The sequence below is a fragment of the Sander lucioperca genome, chromosome 17 (genome assembly GCF_008315115.2).
Source record: "Sander lucioperca isolate FBNREF2018 chromosome 17, SLUC_FBN_1.2, whole genome shotgun sequence".
NCBI lineage: Eukaryota > Metazoa > Chordata > Actinopteri > Perciformes > Percidae > Sander > Sander lucioperca.
The window spans coordinates 29,090,662-29,107,317 of NC_050189.1; the positions used below are offsets into that span (position 1 = coordinate 29,090,662).

Sequence of the window (16,656 nt, forward strand, 5' to 3'; positions counted from 1 at the left end):
ATTATATGAAAATACCATCATAAACACATTGTAGAGTAATTAATAATGACACAGTAAAGAAACTATTTTGATCAACTTTAACGATATTATACCACACCGTAGCCTATTGTTGTGTATAGGCTAGTGTGCCTTTGTTTTTGTTTTTATTTTTTTAATAATTCCTACAAGTTAACCCCAAAGGAGAAGATTGAATCGCTTACTTAATTTTTAGTTCTGAGTGTTAATTTGTTCAGTCATTCATCATATGACTTTAGTTTGAAGAGTACTAGTTGGGCTTCTGATGCAATACCCTAGCGGAGGAATCAAACCTGAATAGGACAGGGGAGGTTTGCCTTGTTGCCTAGATACGAACGCGGATGGTGGCGCATTTAGGAGTCCTTCTCTGAATGAAACTGGCTTTTCGATAGCGGACATTGTGGTTCTGGATGTAACTGTCATCGAGGAATGACCTTCCTCCTGCTTGAGCCGGAATGTCGCCGTTTTCCTTGACGCTGTTGAAGAAGCACTGGATGTGAAAACAGCGCCATTTCTGTCGGCGTCCATGATACGCGATGCTACCGCAGCGGATTCCAGAGCTCGAGCTCGGAACGGCAGCGGAAGAGAAATAGCCGCTCCTCTTTCGCTGCTCCTCTTTACTTCAGCCCGCGGCAGGTTTGTAACCAACTGGGAGTTTTCTTGTCAAACTGTGGTGTTTTTGTCCATGTTAAGTGTTCCATGTTTAGTCAGTTTACTCTTTCGCTGTATGACGATATGGCGTACATTTTTGAAGGGAAAACGTCTGACAGTCCTCCGGTAGCCCGCCGGGGCAGCCGCTCCTCCCCCCCTCGGTTACAACAACAAACGTACGTGAAAGCTAACGTTAGTTTAAATCTGAATCGCACATCTTTAAAATATCGTGTTGACTTTTGGCCATTTTGGGTGCTACGTTTCCGACTGAAAGTTTAGACTTGGCCTAACGTTAGCGTGTTGCTGTTTGCTAGTTAACTATTTAATGGAGAACCGTCAGGGCTCTAATGTCACTCTGCAGCCTCCGTTCACTGTCCGACTTATAACACCAACTTAACGTTAGCTAGGTAGCCTTTGCGGGACGGGGAGAGATCGTGATTAGCGTTAAATTAATTCACGCTAGGCTGCAATGTAACGTTCTAGTCTCACATGAATGATGAACGTTAGATAAATCGTAAAAAGAATAAACTGCCTAATGACAGGAGACGAGCAGCTCTCGGTAGCTAACTTGGCTAACTTAGCTAGCTAGCTCATTGGCTAACGTTAAAGGTCGGTGGTCCAGCTAACCTTGCCATTTGACTGCAAAGTGACGCTAGCTAACAGATTAATACCACAAGTCGGTACAACGTTACTTGACACTTCAGCCGTTACCATATCACCAATGGCATTAATGCTTCATCTTAAATATCGTCCCTGGCTGTTCTGTAGCTAGTTGCATTGCCGCACTCGATAGCCCAGCAATGTAACATTAATGTCAGTAAACCATAACGTTAAACATTTGCACAACGTTACAGTGCACCCGAAGTAGGCTAAAGTAGGTAACTGTTGTTAACACGGCACAAACTGCACTTATGTTATTTTCCATGTCAGAGAAATTGCCATAAGAAATGGGTTGTAGGATAAAGTTGGTTTGTGGGCAGGGCAGTCGAGAGCTAGCCGGCCGGGGCTAGTGTGCAGAAACAGCTGGGTTGTAGACACTGGTCAGCCATGTTTAGCAATTACCGATGAAGCTAGCTAACAACTTTTAGCTGTTGTGTATCTCTATCTGTATTTATTTAACTGACATAGTCATTCCACGAAAGGGTGATGCCTGCTGAAATAATATGGTTGCATATTATCTTGCATAATATCTTGCCCTTTTGACGTATCTAATGGGTACAATCTAGAATACCCTACTGTTGAGTGACGACCAGGCCAGCCAATCAAATCGGCGCAGCCTCCATTTGCTCCTCACGTCTGTCCCCTAATCCGCTGCTGCTATGTGAAACACATGCACTTGACAGCCACACAGTCATTCTAACTGGAGTTTGCTTGTTTGTTATTGGCACAAATCTAGGAGATATTTGGTTGTATTACTCACAATTGAAACTATACAGCTGTTATTTTGTGATTTGTAATGAAGGGAATACTAAGCAAAGTGGTGCTTCCTGTTTTATAAAGCCTTGTATCAGGTGTTTCAAAAGTACGTGGTCATGGCCACTTCTCTCATGTAGTTCTTGTGTTACATCACATTTACATAACAGGTAAGGTATGTCATAAGGGGTCATTACACATACAAACTTGAAAAACTCTGATGTTTGAGGTACTTTCACATTAATGTGAGAGGTCACTTTGTAGTAAATGTGCTGTATTTTGAGGAAATTGCATATTACTTTAACATGTTAATCACTTTAAATAGGTCTTATCACAATAATGTGTCATGGTTGTGAGTGCTGTTTGTATTATTTAAAGAGCTTTTTAGCTTGCTAGTAATCAAGGTTATTCACAGTCAGGCTACATCCTTCGGGAGAAAGACCACAACTTACATGCTGTGTGGTAGGATCCGTCATAACATTTGTCTCCCTGTTTCTTTCCCATTTTAAAATCAAAGATTGCTGTTTGGCTCTGTGCTGTGGTTATGTGTAAGGTCTTTGACCATATTTTTGCTTGCATTCAATATTGAAAATATTTATGAGAAACTGATGCATGTTTTTTTTTTCTCTGTTTCAGGTTGTGCCGGTGAAGTAAGACGTAGCCCCAAAATGGACCCCTCCGACTGAGACGCAAACACATTCTGTGTTTTGCTCAGCAGCTGAGATCTATCAGCAGCATAAGCCATGCCTGACGATTAAAATCCCCCGTTTGCTCAAAGCAATAATAAAAAAAAAAAAAACATCCTACATGTCTCCCCATGTAGAGCCCCTTCAGTGCGTCCTTCTGGAGTGACTGTCCTCTCTTCCCAAGGTTCTGCTTCGTCCTCTCTCAGTACCCTTCTCCACCGACCACCCTACAGTCACTACCCATCACAATGCTGCTCCACCTGAGAATGGCCAACACCTGAGGTCCCATGCGTCCAGTGAGCACCGATTCAGACGGTCCTGCTCCTCCTGAAAACCTCTCTTGCCCCTACCCCCTCGTGGGCCCCCTGCCTGCCTCAGAGATGTCCCTTCTCCAGTCGCTGGGTCCGGTACAAAGCTGGCTCTGCCAGGAGCTTGAGAAGTGCGGGATTGATGCCATGATTTACACCCGCTACGTCCTCAGCCTTCTCCTGCATGACAGTTACGACTATGACCTGCAGGACCAGGTGGGCTCCCACAACCTTAATGAAATATTTCTAGTCAAAGTCAAAACGCTTACAAAGTTTTTGTCATTGTTAGGGTTAGTGTTTTGCATTGTCAAATGAGTAGGCAGTGGGCTTTATACAGGAAGGGAAGTAAGTGTGTAAATATAATGGCCTAGGTAGAGGAAAACATCAATTTGCCAGGAGAGGTTAACAATGGGGCTTTTCTTTCACACCATGGTACTTCTACCACTGGCTAATTCCTCCTTTGATTCCCGTCATTTGTCATTACAGTCATTGATATGCAGTTTGCTGTGTTAGTGTGCTAATTTCTTCTATAGAAATGTTTAGAGTGTAATGTAAATGTGTAATGTTTCTATGCTTTAAAAAGGTTGTTTTGTCCTTTTGTGAGTGACTTTTCTCGGTATGTGTTAAAGGAAAATGACATCTTCTTGGGCTGGGAGAAGGGAACTGGGAAGAAATGGGGCAAGAGTAAGAAGAAAGGAGGGACCGACTTGAGTCTTGAGGAAATGAAGAAGCAAGCTGCTGTGCAATGCCTCCGCTCTGCATCTGATGAAGTAAGCAGCATTATCACTCAAGCTGACTGTTATTTGATTGATTTTATGAGGATGGTGTTAATCAAGTTATGCTTTATTTTTCTGTAGTGTAAAATGATAATTAACTTGAATCGCTATGGCTTTGTAATAATAATGCAAACAAGTCGTTAGTAATGCAGTAACTCTTTGACCTGCCTCGTCTTATATGAAACTTTTGACTGAAAATAATTCTGAATACAGAAGGCATGTCAGAAATGTTAGTATTCTTTGTTGTATGTTAAGGTGCAGTCATGCAGATATTAATTGCATAAATCACAGTGAATAGACACTGAATGAAGCTACGGCAATGTGGGTGGCTAAAGCATTGAACAAGGGAAGATCTTCATTGTACATGCATTGTCAGCTCATTTGGCTGGGTGGCCACACCTTCAATTAGTCGTCACTGAAAAGGTAGTCTATATCCTTGACGTTCCACTTCAGGGATTGCTCTGTTGCCGCTGGAAAATCTGCCGGATTTCACTCATTTAGGCCAAATATCTGTTGCCTTGGGCTTCCTTTGTGGTAGCATTCTAAACTCCGGTGGATTTGTGAGGACTATGGTTAACTGCTCCTCAGATCTCTGCAGGGTAAATCCAGACAGCTAGCTAGACTATCTGTCCAATCTGAGTTTTCTGTCGCACGACTAAAACAACCTTTTTTTTTTTTTTTTTGGGCATTTCTTCCTTTATTCGATAAGAAAGCTGAGATATGAAAGGGGAGTGAGAGGGGGGAAGACATGCAGGAAAACCATCACAGGTTGGACTCGAACCCTGGACCTCTGCACATGTGCGCCTGCTCTACCAACCAAGCCAACCGGCCACACTAATACAACTTTTAAACCTACACATGTTCCACCAAAACAAGTTCCTTCCGAGCCTATTTTGCAGCGGCACCGCAGCTTTTCTCCGGTGATTAGCACCGCCCAAGGCGATTGTGATTGGTTTAAAGAAATGCCAATAAACAAATGATGTCATACGCTCATTTGCACACATTCGTTTGCATAAAGCTTCGTGGTTGTGTCGGTAGCAGCGAGGAAAAGATTACCCAAAGCCATATAAAATAATTAACCATATAATCACAAACTCACTGCAGAGACATTGTTTAGCCTATTTTAATTAAGTAAAAAAAAAAACTAAAATCCTAAAAGTATAGTGCATAGCCCCAATGAGGAATTCAAAGTAATGACCCCACTGTCGGTGCATCCACATGACGCAAGTAAATGAAACAGCAATAATTCCTACTCCTAATACATTACAAAACCCATTGCTAACCTTTTCAAGAGCAGCGTGTCCGACCTTAGTCCCTTTTCTTTTTCACACCAATGGTTATCCATGTTTGTCTTCGCTGTCGGTCAATTTCTTTTTTTGGATTTGGTCAATTTCCTTTTTGGATTTTAGTCCTGCTGAACGTGTAGGTCTTTTCTTAGCAGTACAATCACTGACAAACATTTTGTGGGCCCTTCTTCGGGTCTTCACTTGGGACCCCATTTGTTCAGGTCTTATCCCTAAAGGTGTGGACACACCGAGCTAATGATCGGCCTTCGGACAGTCTGGCGAGGTCAGTGCCGGCAGTCGGACTCAAATGACCCATCTGATTAGTGGAGTGCTAACCCGGAAACGGGGAGCAGAATGAGTGTGACTAGAGTCTCTCAAAATCTGATGAAAATCTTTTAAACTGACCTTTGTCGATCTGAAATGAAGACAGATTCAGCAACTGCACGGCCTACTTCTCGCTTAAAATGTTTTCAGAAACACGTTTCGGTGAACTATTTTAGTACAACATGAGATCGTATTCTGAACAAGCCGCCATGACAGTCTGTCTTTTGAATTTCCGGAGAAACAAGACCCACGTGACGCGTTCGTCCAATCAGCTGCCGTTTTTTTAATTTTTTGGGAGACAATACAGATTAGCGCCGCCTGCTGTTACGGAGACGTATTACGTCTCGTTGCTTTGGTGTGTTCCGAGGCACTTTTTTTGACCAATTTGGGGAGACTGATCAGCCCAACTGCCTTTTCCTGCCGACGTTTGGCCGTCGGCTCTGCGTGTCCACACCTTAAGCTGTATAATGGCAGGGAGAGCCCTGCCTTGATATAAAACAATGCTATCCTCACTTATAATGCGTGACATTCGAAGGAGTGTCACTTGCATGTAAGCATATTCATTTGATTCCATACCTATGACTCAAAAAAGCTACAGATAGATTTACAGTACTTAAACTTTCTTCAATGGCCTGCAGTAGTAAGGGAGGTGTGATTTAGTTGAGAATGACACAACATAAAGCTGGAGGGAGGGTAGGGGAAGGGTCTGCAAGGCAAGAGGAGGAGTGTTGAGCTCCTCTCTGGGGACTGGATTCTGCAGTCTATTTTTTAACCAGCATACACTGCACAGAATTGCAGCAGTGAGCGGCAGAGTCGGTCGGCTGTCAGCTGACCGGCATTAGCACAATGATGCAAGGGGAAACCCAGGGCAGGAGAAAACTTTGCTTTGCTTTTCATGAAGTGGCATGGTAAGGAATGTTGTTTTCCGGAAGAGTGATCAGGAAACGAGGGAGCTAAAGTGTCTGTCAGGACTGGTACTCAGGAGCAGCTATGTTGTGATTTTTTTTTTTTTTTTTTAGGCCAATTCTTTCGACAGTGCCTACCTGATCTAAGCTAGCGTTTGAACGTTGTTGTTTTGTTTATTTCAAACCCTTGTTGTTTGTTTTTTACGCATCATATTGCTCAATGTGAGAAGGCAATAAGCGAAACAGGATATGTAGTAAATGTCCAGTGTCTTAGGACATAGTGAGGTAATCACTTGTACTGTTGCTTAGCCTCTTTTTTTATTTTTATTTTTTTGAAAGCATTTCTGCACCATAGCTAAATATAGGACAGTCATGGCAGAGCATGCCTAAGCTCAGCCAGTTTGACTTGTGTCAACCCCATGCCTTTCATTCTTAGTTTTGGGTCACATTAAGGGTCAATGTAGCTTTTAGAAACTCTGCATTCTTACCCAAGACTACTGGGTCATGTTGTTTTGAAGGTAGAAAAATAAATGATTGTTTTGTGTATCATCACGGCTTGTTTTTTATATCTTTTTTTTTTTTTTTTTTTTTTATATATCTTTTTGTTAAAAAAAGATTCTAAAGCAGGTATTCAGTGTCCCACTTAAAATACCTGGGTAGGATTTTGTTAAGTAGTTAACTAATCCCTATAATATATCACTAAAATGTTGTTCCAGTAGAACTCTACCATGATATTGACATTGTCATCAGTCATTCCTGTTCTACAGTACCGATTCAGATGTGTAACAGTGTTTTTCACTCATGTTGCTGGGCATGCAACTTTTGCCAAATATGTTTGTATGTTGAAATGTGCTCAGACCAATTCCAACTGTTGTTCAAGTTCAAAGTTTTGTCACATTCACAAGTATACGAATACATCATGTAATGAAATGTATAGCTGCTGTTCACAATATTTTGTTTGAGTTCTCAAAAATCTGTGTCTGTTTTGTCTCATTTGTACAGAACTCTGGAATTGAGAGCCTGGTTGAAGAGCTTTGCTCTAAACTAAAGGACATCCAAAACAAACAGAAAGGTTTGGTTGAAGACCGTTATCATTTAGAATTTTTTTATTTTAAAAAAAATAGAAAGAAATTAAATAATAATTGCTCTAATAAATTGTCTTAATGTGCTTTTTACAGAGGAAAAACAGATTCAAAAGAAATCTGATGGCTCTCAGTCTCCGGAGCGAGCTGAGTCCCCCTCTTCAAAGGACCAGGTGGAAATGTAAGCTACATCATGTATATTGTGGACCTATGAATTTGCGTATTTACAAAAAGTGGCTGCAGAACACAACCCGTGCATTTGTTTATTTGAACTCTGCTGCTATGAATGGATATAAATCAAGATTTCTCTCGGTCTGTTTTGACTGCAGGTATTATGAAGCCTTTCCTCCTTTGTCAGAGAAACCTGTTTGTCTCCAAGAGATTATGACGGTGTGGAACAAAGCTAAGGCCTGCGCATATTCAAGTTCATCATCTGCAGCCCCACAGACCAGCACAGACACCTCTTCCCCAAAAGATTGCAACAGTGAAGGTGAGGCTGCGAAGGAGCGAAACCTCGAAGCATGCGGCACCATCACTACTGTGACCAACGAGAGAGGCCAGCAGCGACGAAGCAAGAGGGAGAAAGAAAATCGATACCATGGTGGTGCAGGAGCAGAGGAGAAATCTACCGTCCACTCGAAGAGACAGACGAGACACAGATCTGAGGGCAAATACAGACCCAGATCCTGGTCTTCTGGCTCTAGTGAGGCGGGCTCCAGCTCAAGTGGGAACCAGGGTGACTTGAAGTCCTCCAGAAGCAAGGCAGTTAGAATAAGGCACAAATCCAGGGAGGCTGCAAAGAATAAGAGAACACGCAACAGCGGGCAGGTGAAGCTACAGGTGAAGTTAATCGACCGAGAGGAGCGAAGAAACGCAGGAGGGAGCAGTAGCAGTGCCACTGGAGGCGCTGCCAAACAACCACAGCTTTACAAAAAGGGGAAGAGACCTCTGAAGGAGATTCGTAAAGATCCAGGCTGGAAGGAGGGGAAAGAGTCCGGAGTTGAAGCCAGAAACAAAAAGGAATACATGGAGGAGCCACTTTGGTACACTGAGCCCATCACAGAGTATTTTGTACCTTTCAGCAGCAGACAAAGCAAGCTGGAAACAAAATACCGAAACAAGGTAGACTCTCCTGATGGCTTTGCTTTGTCAGCCGACATGGAGAGGCTGCCGGAGAGAATCCAGGGAATCTGCATTGCCAATGAGAGCTACCACAGAGCTTACCTAGCAGCAGGCTCCTTTGTAGATGGGCACTTTGTGGAAGGGCCTGGCGAAGCAGAAGATGAAACTGTTGAACTCACTGGGACCTCAAGCTGCCCTCAGCCAGAGGATAGTAGAGATTTAGATGACGAGCATCTGTCTGAATTCACTCACTTCTATGAAGTTGACATTTATCAATCCATATTGGATACTAGTGCCTCAGACTCTGTACAAGAAAGTCGGATCTTGAGCATGATTCGACAAAAAAGCAAAGAGCAAAGAGACGTTGAGGCAGAATGTTGTTTAGTGTTAGATGGCCTTGAGCAGCAAGGGGAAAGTGCAATACGGGCAGACTCACAGGAAGCTTCGGGATCTATTGGATTCTTAATGGAGGATCTTGAAAACATGGCTCAAGTGTGGGGATGTTATTCGCCATCTACTTCAGAAGATATAGACGGAGAAAGCTTCGTAGGAGACTCTCCCATTCGACTCTCCCCCCTTTTCGATAGTGTTTCATTTACTCTGAGCAAACTATCTGGAAATCTGGAGGAGCCAGCTGTCCCTGAAGCCACCACTGAACCCTCTGCTTTGAACTCATCCTGCTTCTCTCTTTTTGAGCTGCAGTACGACAGCCCCACTTTTCCTTTTTCCCGCGACTCACTCACCGTTGGTCATGAAAACAACACCGATTCTAGTAGCTGTCTCGACCCCCATCCGCATAAACAGTCTCGTTTGCTAATATGGACCAAAAATAGTGCCTTTGACGAAACTGAACACTGTTCTAACCTTTCAACACGAACTTGCAGTCCGTGGTCCCATTCAGAGGAGACTCGTTCAGACAACGAGCAAGGAAATGTTCCAACAGAGGATGCTGCTCAAATTGGCAACGAAGAGATTGTTTGTATAATCCCTCCTCTCTCTGGTACATATCTGGAGGATGAAATCTTGGATTTTTTGCAAGAAGACCCTGGCAGTAAGTGTGAGGATGTCAGTATTAGTACAGCATCCAATCAGACCTTCACCAAAAAATCAAAGTTGGAGTCCATTTGTGGTATAGCATTGGAAGAGGATAAGAGTGAACAGTACAGCACTGGCATGTTTTCGGACAACGCAAACCAACACAGTGATGACTACAGCTCAGGGATAATAAAGGATATTTGGACTGCAATAGGAGATGACAAATCTGTAACGTCAAAGCAAGGAGCAGAAAAACCAAGCGAGGGGCTATTCTCCGATGAGTCAGGCGGTTACTGCTGCAGCTGTCTGGAAGTGCAGGCAAAGGGAGTTCCAATTCAGGGACCTCAGAAAAAGGCAGTGCAGCGCTCAGAGTATCACCTTTGGGAAGGCAAGAAAGAAGAACAGGACTTAGCCAAAAACAAACTCTCCAAGGTAGATGGTGCCGGGGATTACATGACTCCGTCCAAGCCCTGGGACTTGACCTCTGACAAGGAGAGTACATCATTCATCCTAGGAGGGGTGTATGGAGAGTTGAAGACACTAAGTGGCGATAAGAATTGGGCAGTTGTGCCGCCAAGTGACACCCAAGATAGCCTGCTACAGTGTGCCGCTGCAGCTGCATCTGCATCTGCTTCCAGCTCAGATATGCTTACCATCACTGGCACAGATGTGTTCATGAACACTGGCAGCTGCTTTGCCCCTGGGCACAGGCCCCTGTGGAGGCCTCTTGTGTCCTTTGGGCAGAGTGACCAGGCCATTAAAGGAGGCGGAGATGGATTGAATAAGGGATTTTCTTTCATCTTCCATGAAGATTTGCTTGGATCTTACGGAGGCTTGCATGGTGAGGAGCAAGGTTTAGATTACCCGTTTGCATCCTTCAACCTGAACAATCCCTTCTCCCAAGTCCTCCATGTTGAGTGTTCTTTTGAGCCTGAGGACATGGCATCATTCAGTCCAGGGTTCAAGCCCAAATCTATTCTTTGCTCGGACTCTGAGAATGACGCCTTCCACCCACGAATATATGGCATCAACCGGACGCAGTACAGGGCAATTCGCATTTCCCCCAGGACTCACTTCCGACCAATATCGGCCTCAGAGTTATCTCCTGGAGGAGTGAGTGATTCTGAGGCTGAAACTGACAAAGAGGAGATGAGTTTTCCCGTCCTGGCGCCGGTGGACGTCTTTGATGATCCTCAGGCAGACCTCAAACCTCTGGAGGAGGATGCAGAATGTGAGGGCCCTTATTACGGGAAGTCAGAACTGGAATCTGGTAAATTCTTACCCAGATTAAAGAAGTCTGGCATGGAGAAGAGTGCCCAGACCTCTCTGGATTCACAGGAGGGCTCCAGTACCCTCCTGCCAATTGCTGAGCAAGAGATATGCTTAGACTGCAAAACGGCAGCAGCTGCACCCACTGCAGGTGGACAGACAGACGTCTCAGTCGGCAAGATTCAAAAGGAGGAGTCTTCAGGAGAAAAGCAGTCCTGCTTATCTGCACCAGCAGGTCAGATCCACAAGTATGGGATTGCTTATGACTTTGTTGGAGATGTGCCAGAGGTGAGGTTTTCTTAAAATGATCTCCTAAGAAATCAATATATTTTGTGATCTGTGTGCTTGAGAGTTTTTAACAAAAGTGTTGGCCTAACCACACAGCGTTTCATAATCTGCCATCAGCTGTAAAATGGGCTCCACCTGTGACGTCTCAGGCAGCGGTTTGTTAAAACACACTAACCACTTCTCATTTGTCTTGTTCAGTTCCCTCTGTTAAATATAAGTGGACAGGGAGGAACTGGCAACCAGCAAGACGAGTGCTGGTGGCAGAGCACACTCTGTTCCCCCCTTTTCCCTGGATCTCAGTGTACAGGTAAACCAGTTTTCATAAACGACTTTCATTTTTTTTTTTACCATTTTATTCACATAAGGTTCTTGCAACACCCCAAACCAGTGAATTTAAATAGTTAATGTTTCATTATTTTATTTCAATTTGAGAGACCGTATTAGTTTGTTATAGACAAATGTGACACTCCACTCTTCATAGATGTTAACCAGTGCTATAGCGCTATATGAACAGCACATTGAAATACTTCATGAAATGTGTTGCTGGCATTACACTGAAATATGTGACCTCCCCAGTATTATGACTCAAAAGGAGTTTCTCATGGGGGGAAAAAAAACCAAAGGATTGCCCAAATATTGACGGGATCCTAGAGACAGACCTGTACACTACTGGCCACCAGCTTCTGCTATAACAACCATCAAAATATGTGAGCTGTCTAAATAGTATCCCCATTTTTGGTTACGGCTATCAAAATCCGCTGAGGGATTTTGAGAAAAACATTGGCAATCAAGCTGAAATCCCTCATTGGGTCACAGAATCTGAACGGTCAGTTGGAAAATACAAGAGATGCAGGCGGTAAAGAAATCAACAGGACAGTCAGCTACAGCATGGATATTCACGCGTGCAACAATCTAACCATTCTGCCTGACTTCTTTCTCCAGGGAGCAGCAACATTTGAATACTCCAGTTTTGCAGAGGACACCTGTCATAGAGAGGATACCTTCCTCTCCTTTTGTGACTGGACCTCAACCAGCAAAGATTCAGGGTCATCTCAGAGCTGGAAAAACCTAATGTAGGCTCATTTTCTGACACACACCCCTTCAAACAAACTCACACATAACCCTGCTGGTTTTCATTTACTAACTTAAAAACCTTGTGTAATCAACAATCGGATCAACAAAAAAAAAAGCGAGAGGAAAAATAGGAAAACTCAAAAAATATGTTCAGTCTTTGAGTGATGCAATATGCAGACATGCATTTTAGGCATTTTAGAATGTGTTTAATTTGATTCTTCTGTACACTGGTCCTCATTCAAGTCTCACAGTTAGGTAGTAGGGACAATCTTTTGTTCTATTCTCGTCCGTTTTGTTCCCACCATTTTGCTTTTGAGCTAGGATACTGGTTGTTGGTGGTATCTGAATGGTTGTGCATGTATGTTCGTCCAGCCAGCCAGTCTCACTCCCCTTTTCCCTAGTTGAACATAATCTTGTGTGAAACGGCTGCTATCGCATCCTCTACTTTCCATCTTGTGTTCAGAAAGATAATAGAAGGATGTTGAGGTTTTTGAGTTGTGTAAGCATTTGAGAGTTTAATTAAAATAGTTTGTTTTGGAAGACTTTCTGAATGTGAAGTAGAGAATGTGTGCAGCTTTCTTCTTTCTATCCCGAAATTCCCCATGTGTGAAAAGTTATCATAAATGAGTCTGATTTTTGAATGGTGATAGTCATACAGAAGTTACTAGTAGACATAGTATGGTTTGTGAGGCTAAAATAATAATAATAAAAAATCCTCTAAAAATAAAAAAAAACAGGAAATCAAAAGAGTTTTGTTGGAAAGAATACTAATAATCTACTTGAAATGCAATGCTGTAAAAGAATTGGGGGATAAAAAGAAAAAAAAAAGTTTGTGTTTTGGGTTAAAACATCATAAAAAAACATGACTACAGCCATTTCTGCAGACACCTGTGTTGCAACTGAATGAAAACATTTTGTTTTAATTTTTTTGTAATTTCTATGGTACAGACTATTGGTGCTATAAATATGTTCAAAAACCTTTTTTTGAATTTGCAGTTCCACAATATGGCTGTGATAAGTAGATGGCATAGCCTAGTTTTGTTTGTAGTCCAGACAGTCAGACTCCATGAATATCTTTTTGCGAAAATTTGTGAAAAGAAGGAAAAAAAAAAAAAAAAACAGTTCAGCCTGATCGCGGCTCTTGCTTAATGTGTCTTGTTTTTTTCTTAGTTGTCAGGCCTGTAACAGCTGAAGCAGACATACGTGCAGATAATAAATCTCACGTTGCTACACATCTTTTCAGTTACTTATCCCCTAAAGCAGAAAGGACAAAATCAGCATTGACTGATGGTTAATTGTCCATCCTGCAGCTAAACAAATGTCTAACAAAACAAGTGGCGGGGTGGTGGTCAAACCAAAAACATGGCATAATTACACTAAGGTACAAAATGCTTTCTTTTTTTTTCCCATATGAGGTGTGTTTTTATTATTTTTTGGTTTACAATATATCTTGTTGAAATATTGAGTAATGTCTCACTGTTTGTGTGTTGGCAACAGAACTTGTGAAGGCACTGATTCAGAATGAGTGCACTAGAACTTTATCTCAGAGAAACGTGAATGTATGCAGAGACATACAGTACATTCACACAAAAAAAATGCAAATGCATAAGTGCCCCACTAAATTTAAAACGGCCGGAAAAAAATAAGCTATAAAACGATTGAGGTGTGGTTGGACTGGCCCTTCTTGTGACCTGTGCTGAAATTAAATGAAGTCAAAGCATCTGCAGAGAAATGCATTGTGCAATTCTTAATACATTTTTTCTTACCTTTCGATTTAACTTTAAAAAAACAAAATTCGAACCGGTTATGAGGATAGTAGAAGGGTGACTTATTTGTCACGTACCATGAAACTGAAGCACAGACAACTGAAATCTTCCCTCCATTAATGGGCAATGAAAAACAGGTCAGCAGTGTGAGCAGACTCTGTAATGCACTGTCGCAGGTAAAGGTGTCTCTATTGCAGGCATGGCTTTGGAAAATGGCTTCCTCATTTAAAAATGCAAAGCTTGTATGTATGGTTTGTTCAATCCAATGCCACTTCAGTTAAAAAAAAAAAAAACCCAAGTAGCTGAACGAAAGGTACTCCAACTTCTGGGTCTTGTCACCTTTCTTTGACAGTCATCAGACACTCAGGAATTTTTTAATATAAGCATACTGCATAATCTACACTCAGACCTGTGACAGTGCATTGATGCATCGATGTAAAACCTTTTCTTTGATTGTAGAGCAGTAATTATTGACAGGAGTTATTTTCAAGCAAACCACAGAGGTGACTGTCATTAACTTAGAGCTATAGCTTTAGGGAAAAAAAAAAAAAAAAAGAACTAAGCCATTGTAGATTGCATACGCAATGTGGAGGGGAGTTCAAGAGTCCTATGCAATACCTTGGCGCATGTAAACATTCGAGAATATATGGAGAAAAAGTCATTCAGTTAATTTTTGCATGTTTACTTTTGCGTGAGGGACGCCTGAGAGAAAACAAAAACAAATCATTGACGGTCTCTAAAAATGCAGCATGCAAACATCACACTTGTTTTTTTTAATGTTGGATTTAAAGGCATACTATGTAACTTTCCCCTCGTCGGTCCCACTATAGGTTGTCTCATTGGAACTACAGCCGCGTGAGCTGTAGGGGGGGGACCGACTAGGGGAAAGTTACATAGTATGCCTTTAACAAAATAGTTTGGTTGAATATAAAAAAAAAAAAAAAATACAAGTGAGGTTAAATAGGTGACTGAAAGAATGTTGTGAGTGTGTGAATCTGTGAGTGAATGTGTGCAAGTAGTTAAGTGACAAAAAGCACTTAACATGGGATTCGAAAGGAACGCATCCCACCTTTCTCCATTTAATTCTTCCATTTTAATAGGCCATGTTGGGGGGGAAAAAAACAAAACATGTATGATGAGAAAAATGCATTCAGTGAGGGTATATGCATTCGGAACGACACTGACCGGGTCACTGAGTTTCAATTGCACCGTGGTCTGAAGAACATATCCAGCACTGAAAACTTGAGTTTTTCCTCATCTTTTCATTCCCACCTAGACGCTCCTTCACCCTCCTCCCCCTCCTTCCTCCTCCTTCCTCCATGTTCCTAAATCCCAACTATCCTGAGTAGAAGTGTTCTGATTTCATGTACACCCTGAGTAAATTATTTTGTTTCATTGTGGATTTTCTTAACATCTAATAAAGGAATAAACCAAACCTCAGCCTATGAATTCCCCTGTGTTTTTATTTTTTCTTATAATTATGAATTGAGTGTATATTTTTAAGTGGTAACAACTCAGACAGGAAGCAAAAGCAGCTTAACATTTCAAATCCACGACCTGATGCTAACACTAGAGGGCAGGGTGACGATGCTGTAGGAGGAACAGCCAGCTCATTTATCATATCACATATGAGGCTTTAGTTAGGATTGTCTGCTGATGCGTCATAATAATATTGTAATTGTAAGCTTCAAACAATTTAGGACATATCCATTTATTTTGTTGTTGTGGGTTGTCATTGAAGAATTGGTTCTATATAATGTTTGGTGGACACTACAGCATCCATCCAAAAGGTTGTAATGAAATCATATTAACATCACTTTTTCTAGTATTTAAAATAGGGTTAGGAATTTGGTTACATATCTGACATATCTTGATATACTCTTTGAAACTGGATATAGATTTCGATATATTTTGTGTAATCTGGCACTAATTATTGTTACAAAATAAGTGAAAAAAATAAAGTAATACCTGGAATGAAATTTCCTAATCACATTTGGTATACTTTATTTATTTTTTTATGTTTGTATAACCTCTAGATTGATTGAATGGGATTAAAGAGGTGGACATGTTTCTTTCAATAATACTACTAATAATTTTGCCGCCCAGTGATGTAGGCCAACATTTAGGAAGAATATTCCTAAGAATACAACTATTTTGAACCCTTGAAATGGAAACCCACAATATTATACAAATACAATATTTTTTAACATTAACGAAAGTTATAACGCATTGAAAATCTCGCGTAACAGTTGTAGTTCTGCGGAATTCACTTTTCTTTCCAAAGTCTGCAGGTTCTCGGGTTGCGGGGTCGATTATTAATGCCTTCGGTTCCAGACAGGTGAATCTATCGACGGTGAACATTCTCGACTCGATTACAACGCACTCAACGGTACAAGTTTGTTTTAAAATGGCGGCGGAAGCGTCAAAGCAGGTATGAAATGTTAACGATATTGGATAAACTTGTGAAATGTGTCTGTTTAAATAACACCGGAGAAGCGGTTCCTCTCCTGTAGTGATGCTGCGAGAGCAAAAAAAAAAAAAAAAGTCTCGCATTTGAACTTAATTTGGCTGCATTTGAGGAAGCGATGCGAAAACCATCGAGTTTGCGTCAGCAGCAAGTGCACTACTTTGCGAGCAAGTGTGGTTAGACGTGGTG

At 41.8% G+C, this 16,656-nt stretch overlaps 2 protein-coding genes across 3 annotated transcripts in view; both read left to right on the forward strand.

Annotated features, from left to right (window-relative positions):
- Positions 1-316: 316 nt before the first annotated feature.
- On the forward strand, positions 317-14,539 carry kiaa0232 (KIAA0232 ortholog). Of its 2 annotated transcripts, none has more exons than XM_031279480.2 (8): positions 317-651; positions 2,716-3,289; positions 3,703-3,843; positions 7,367-7,436; positions 7,543-7,627; positions 7,776-11,160; positions 11,359-11,467; positions 12,103-14,539. In XM_031279480.2, the coding sequence occupies exons 2-8, from the start codon at positions 3,053-3,055 to the stop codon at positions 12,117-12,119; spliced, it is 4,044 nt and encodes a 1,347-aa protein (XP_031135340.1). In that variant the 5' UTR covers positions 317-651; positions 2,716-3,052; the 3' UTR covers positions 12,120-14,539. The 2 variants fall into 2 exon arrangements, with proteins under 2 accessions (XP_031135340.1, XP_031135341.1); XM_031279481.2 differs by lacking the exon at positions 317-651 and adding an exon at positions 686-842.
- Positions 14,540-16,338: 1,799 nt separating this feature from the next.
- tbc1d14 (TBC1 domain family, member 14) overlaps positions 16,339-16,656 on the forward strand; it is a 39,876-nt gene continuing 39,558 nt past the window's right edge. The window contains exon 1 of the mRNA XM_031279484.2: positions 16,339-16,431. The gene's annotated coding sequence lies outside the window, so the exon portion shown is untranslated. The remainder of the gene's footprint in view (positions 16,432-16,656) is intronic.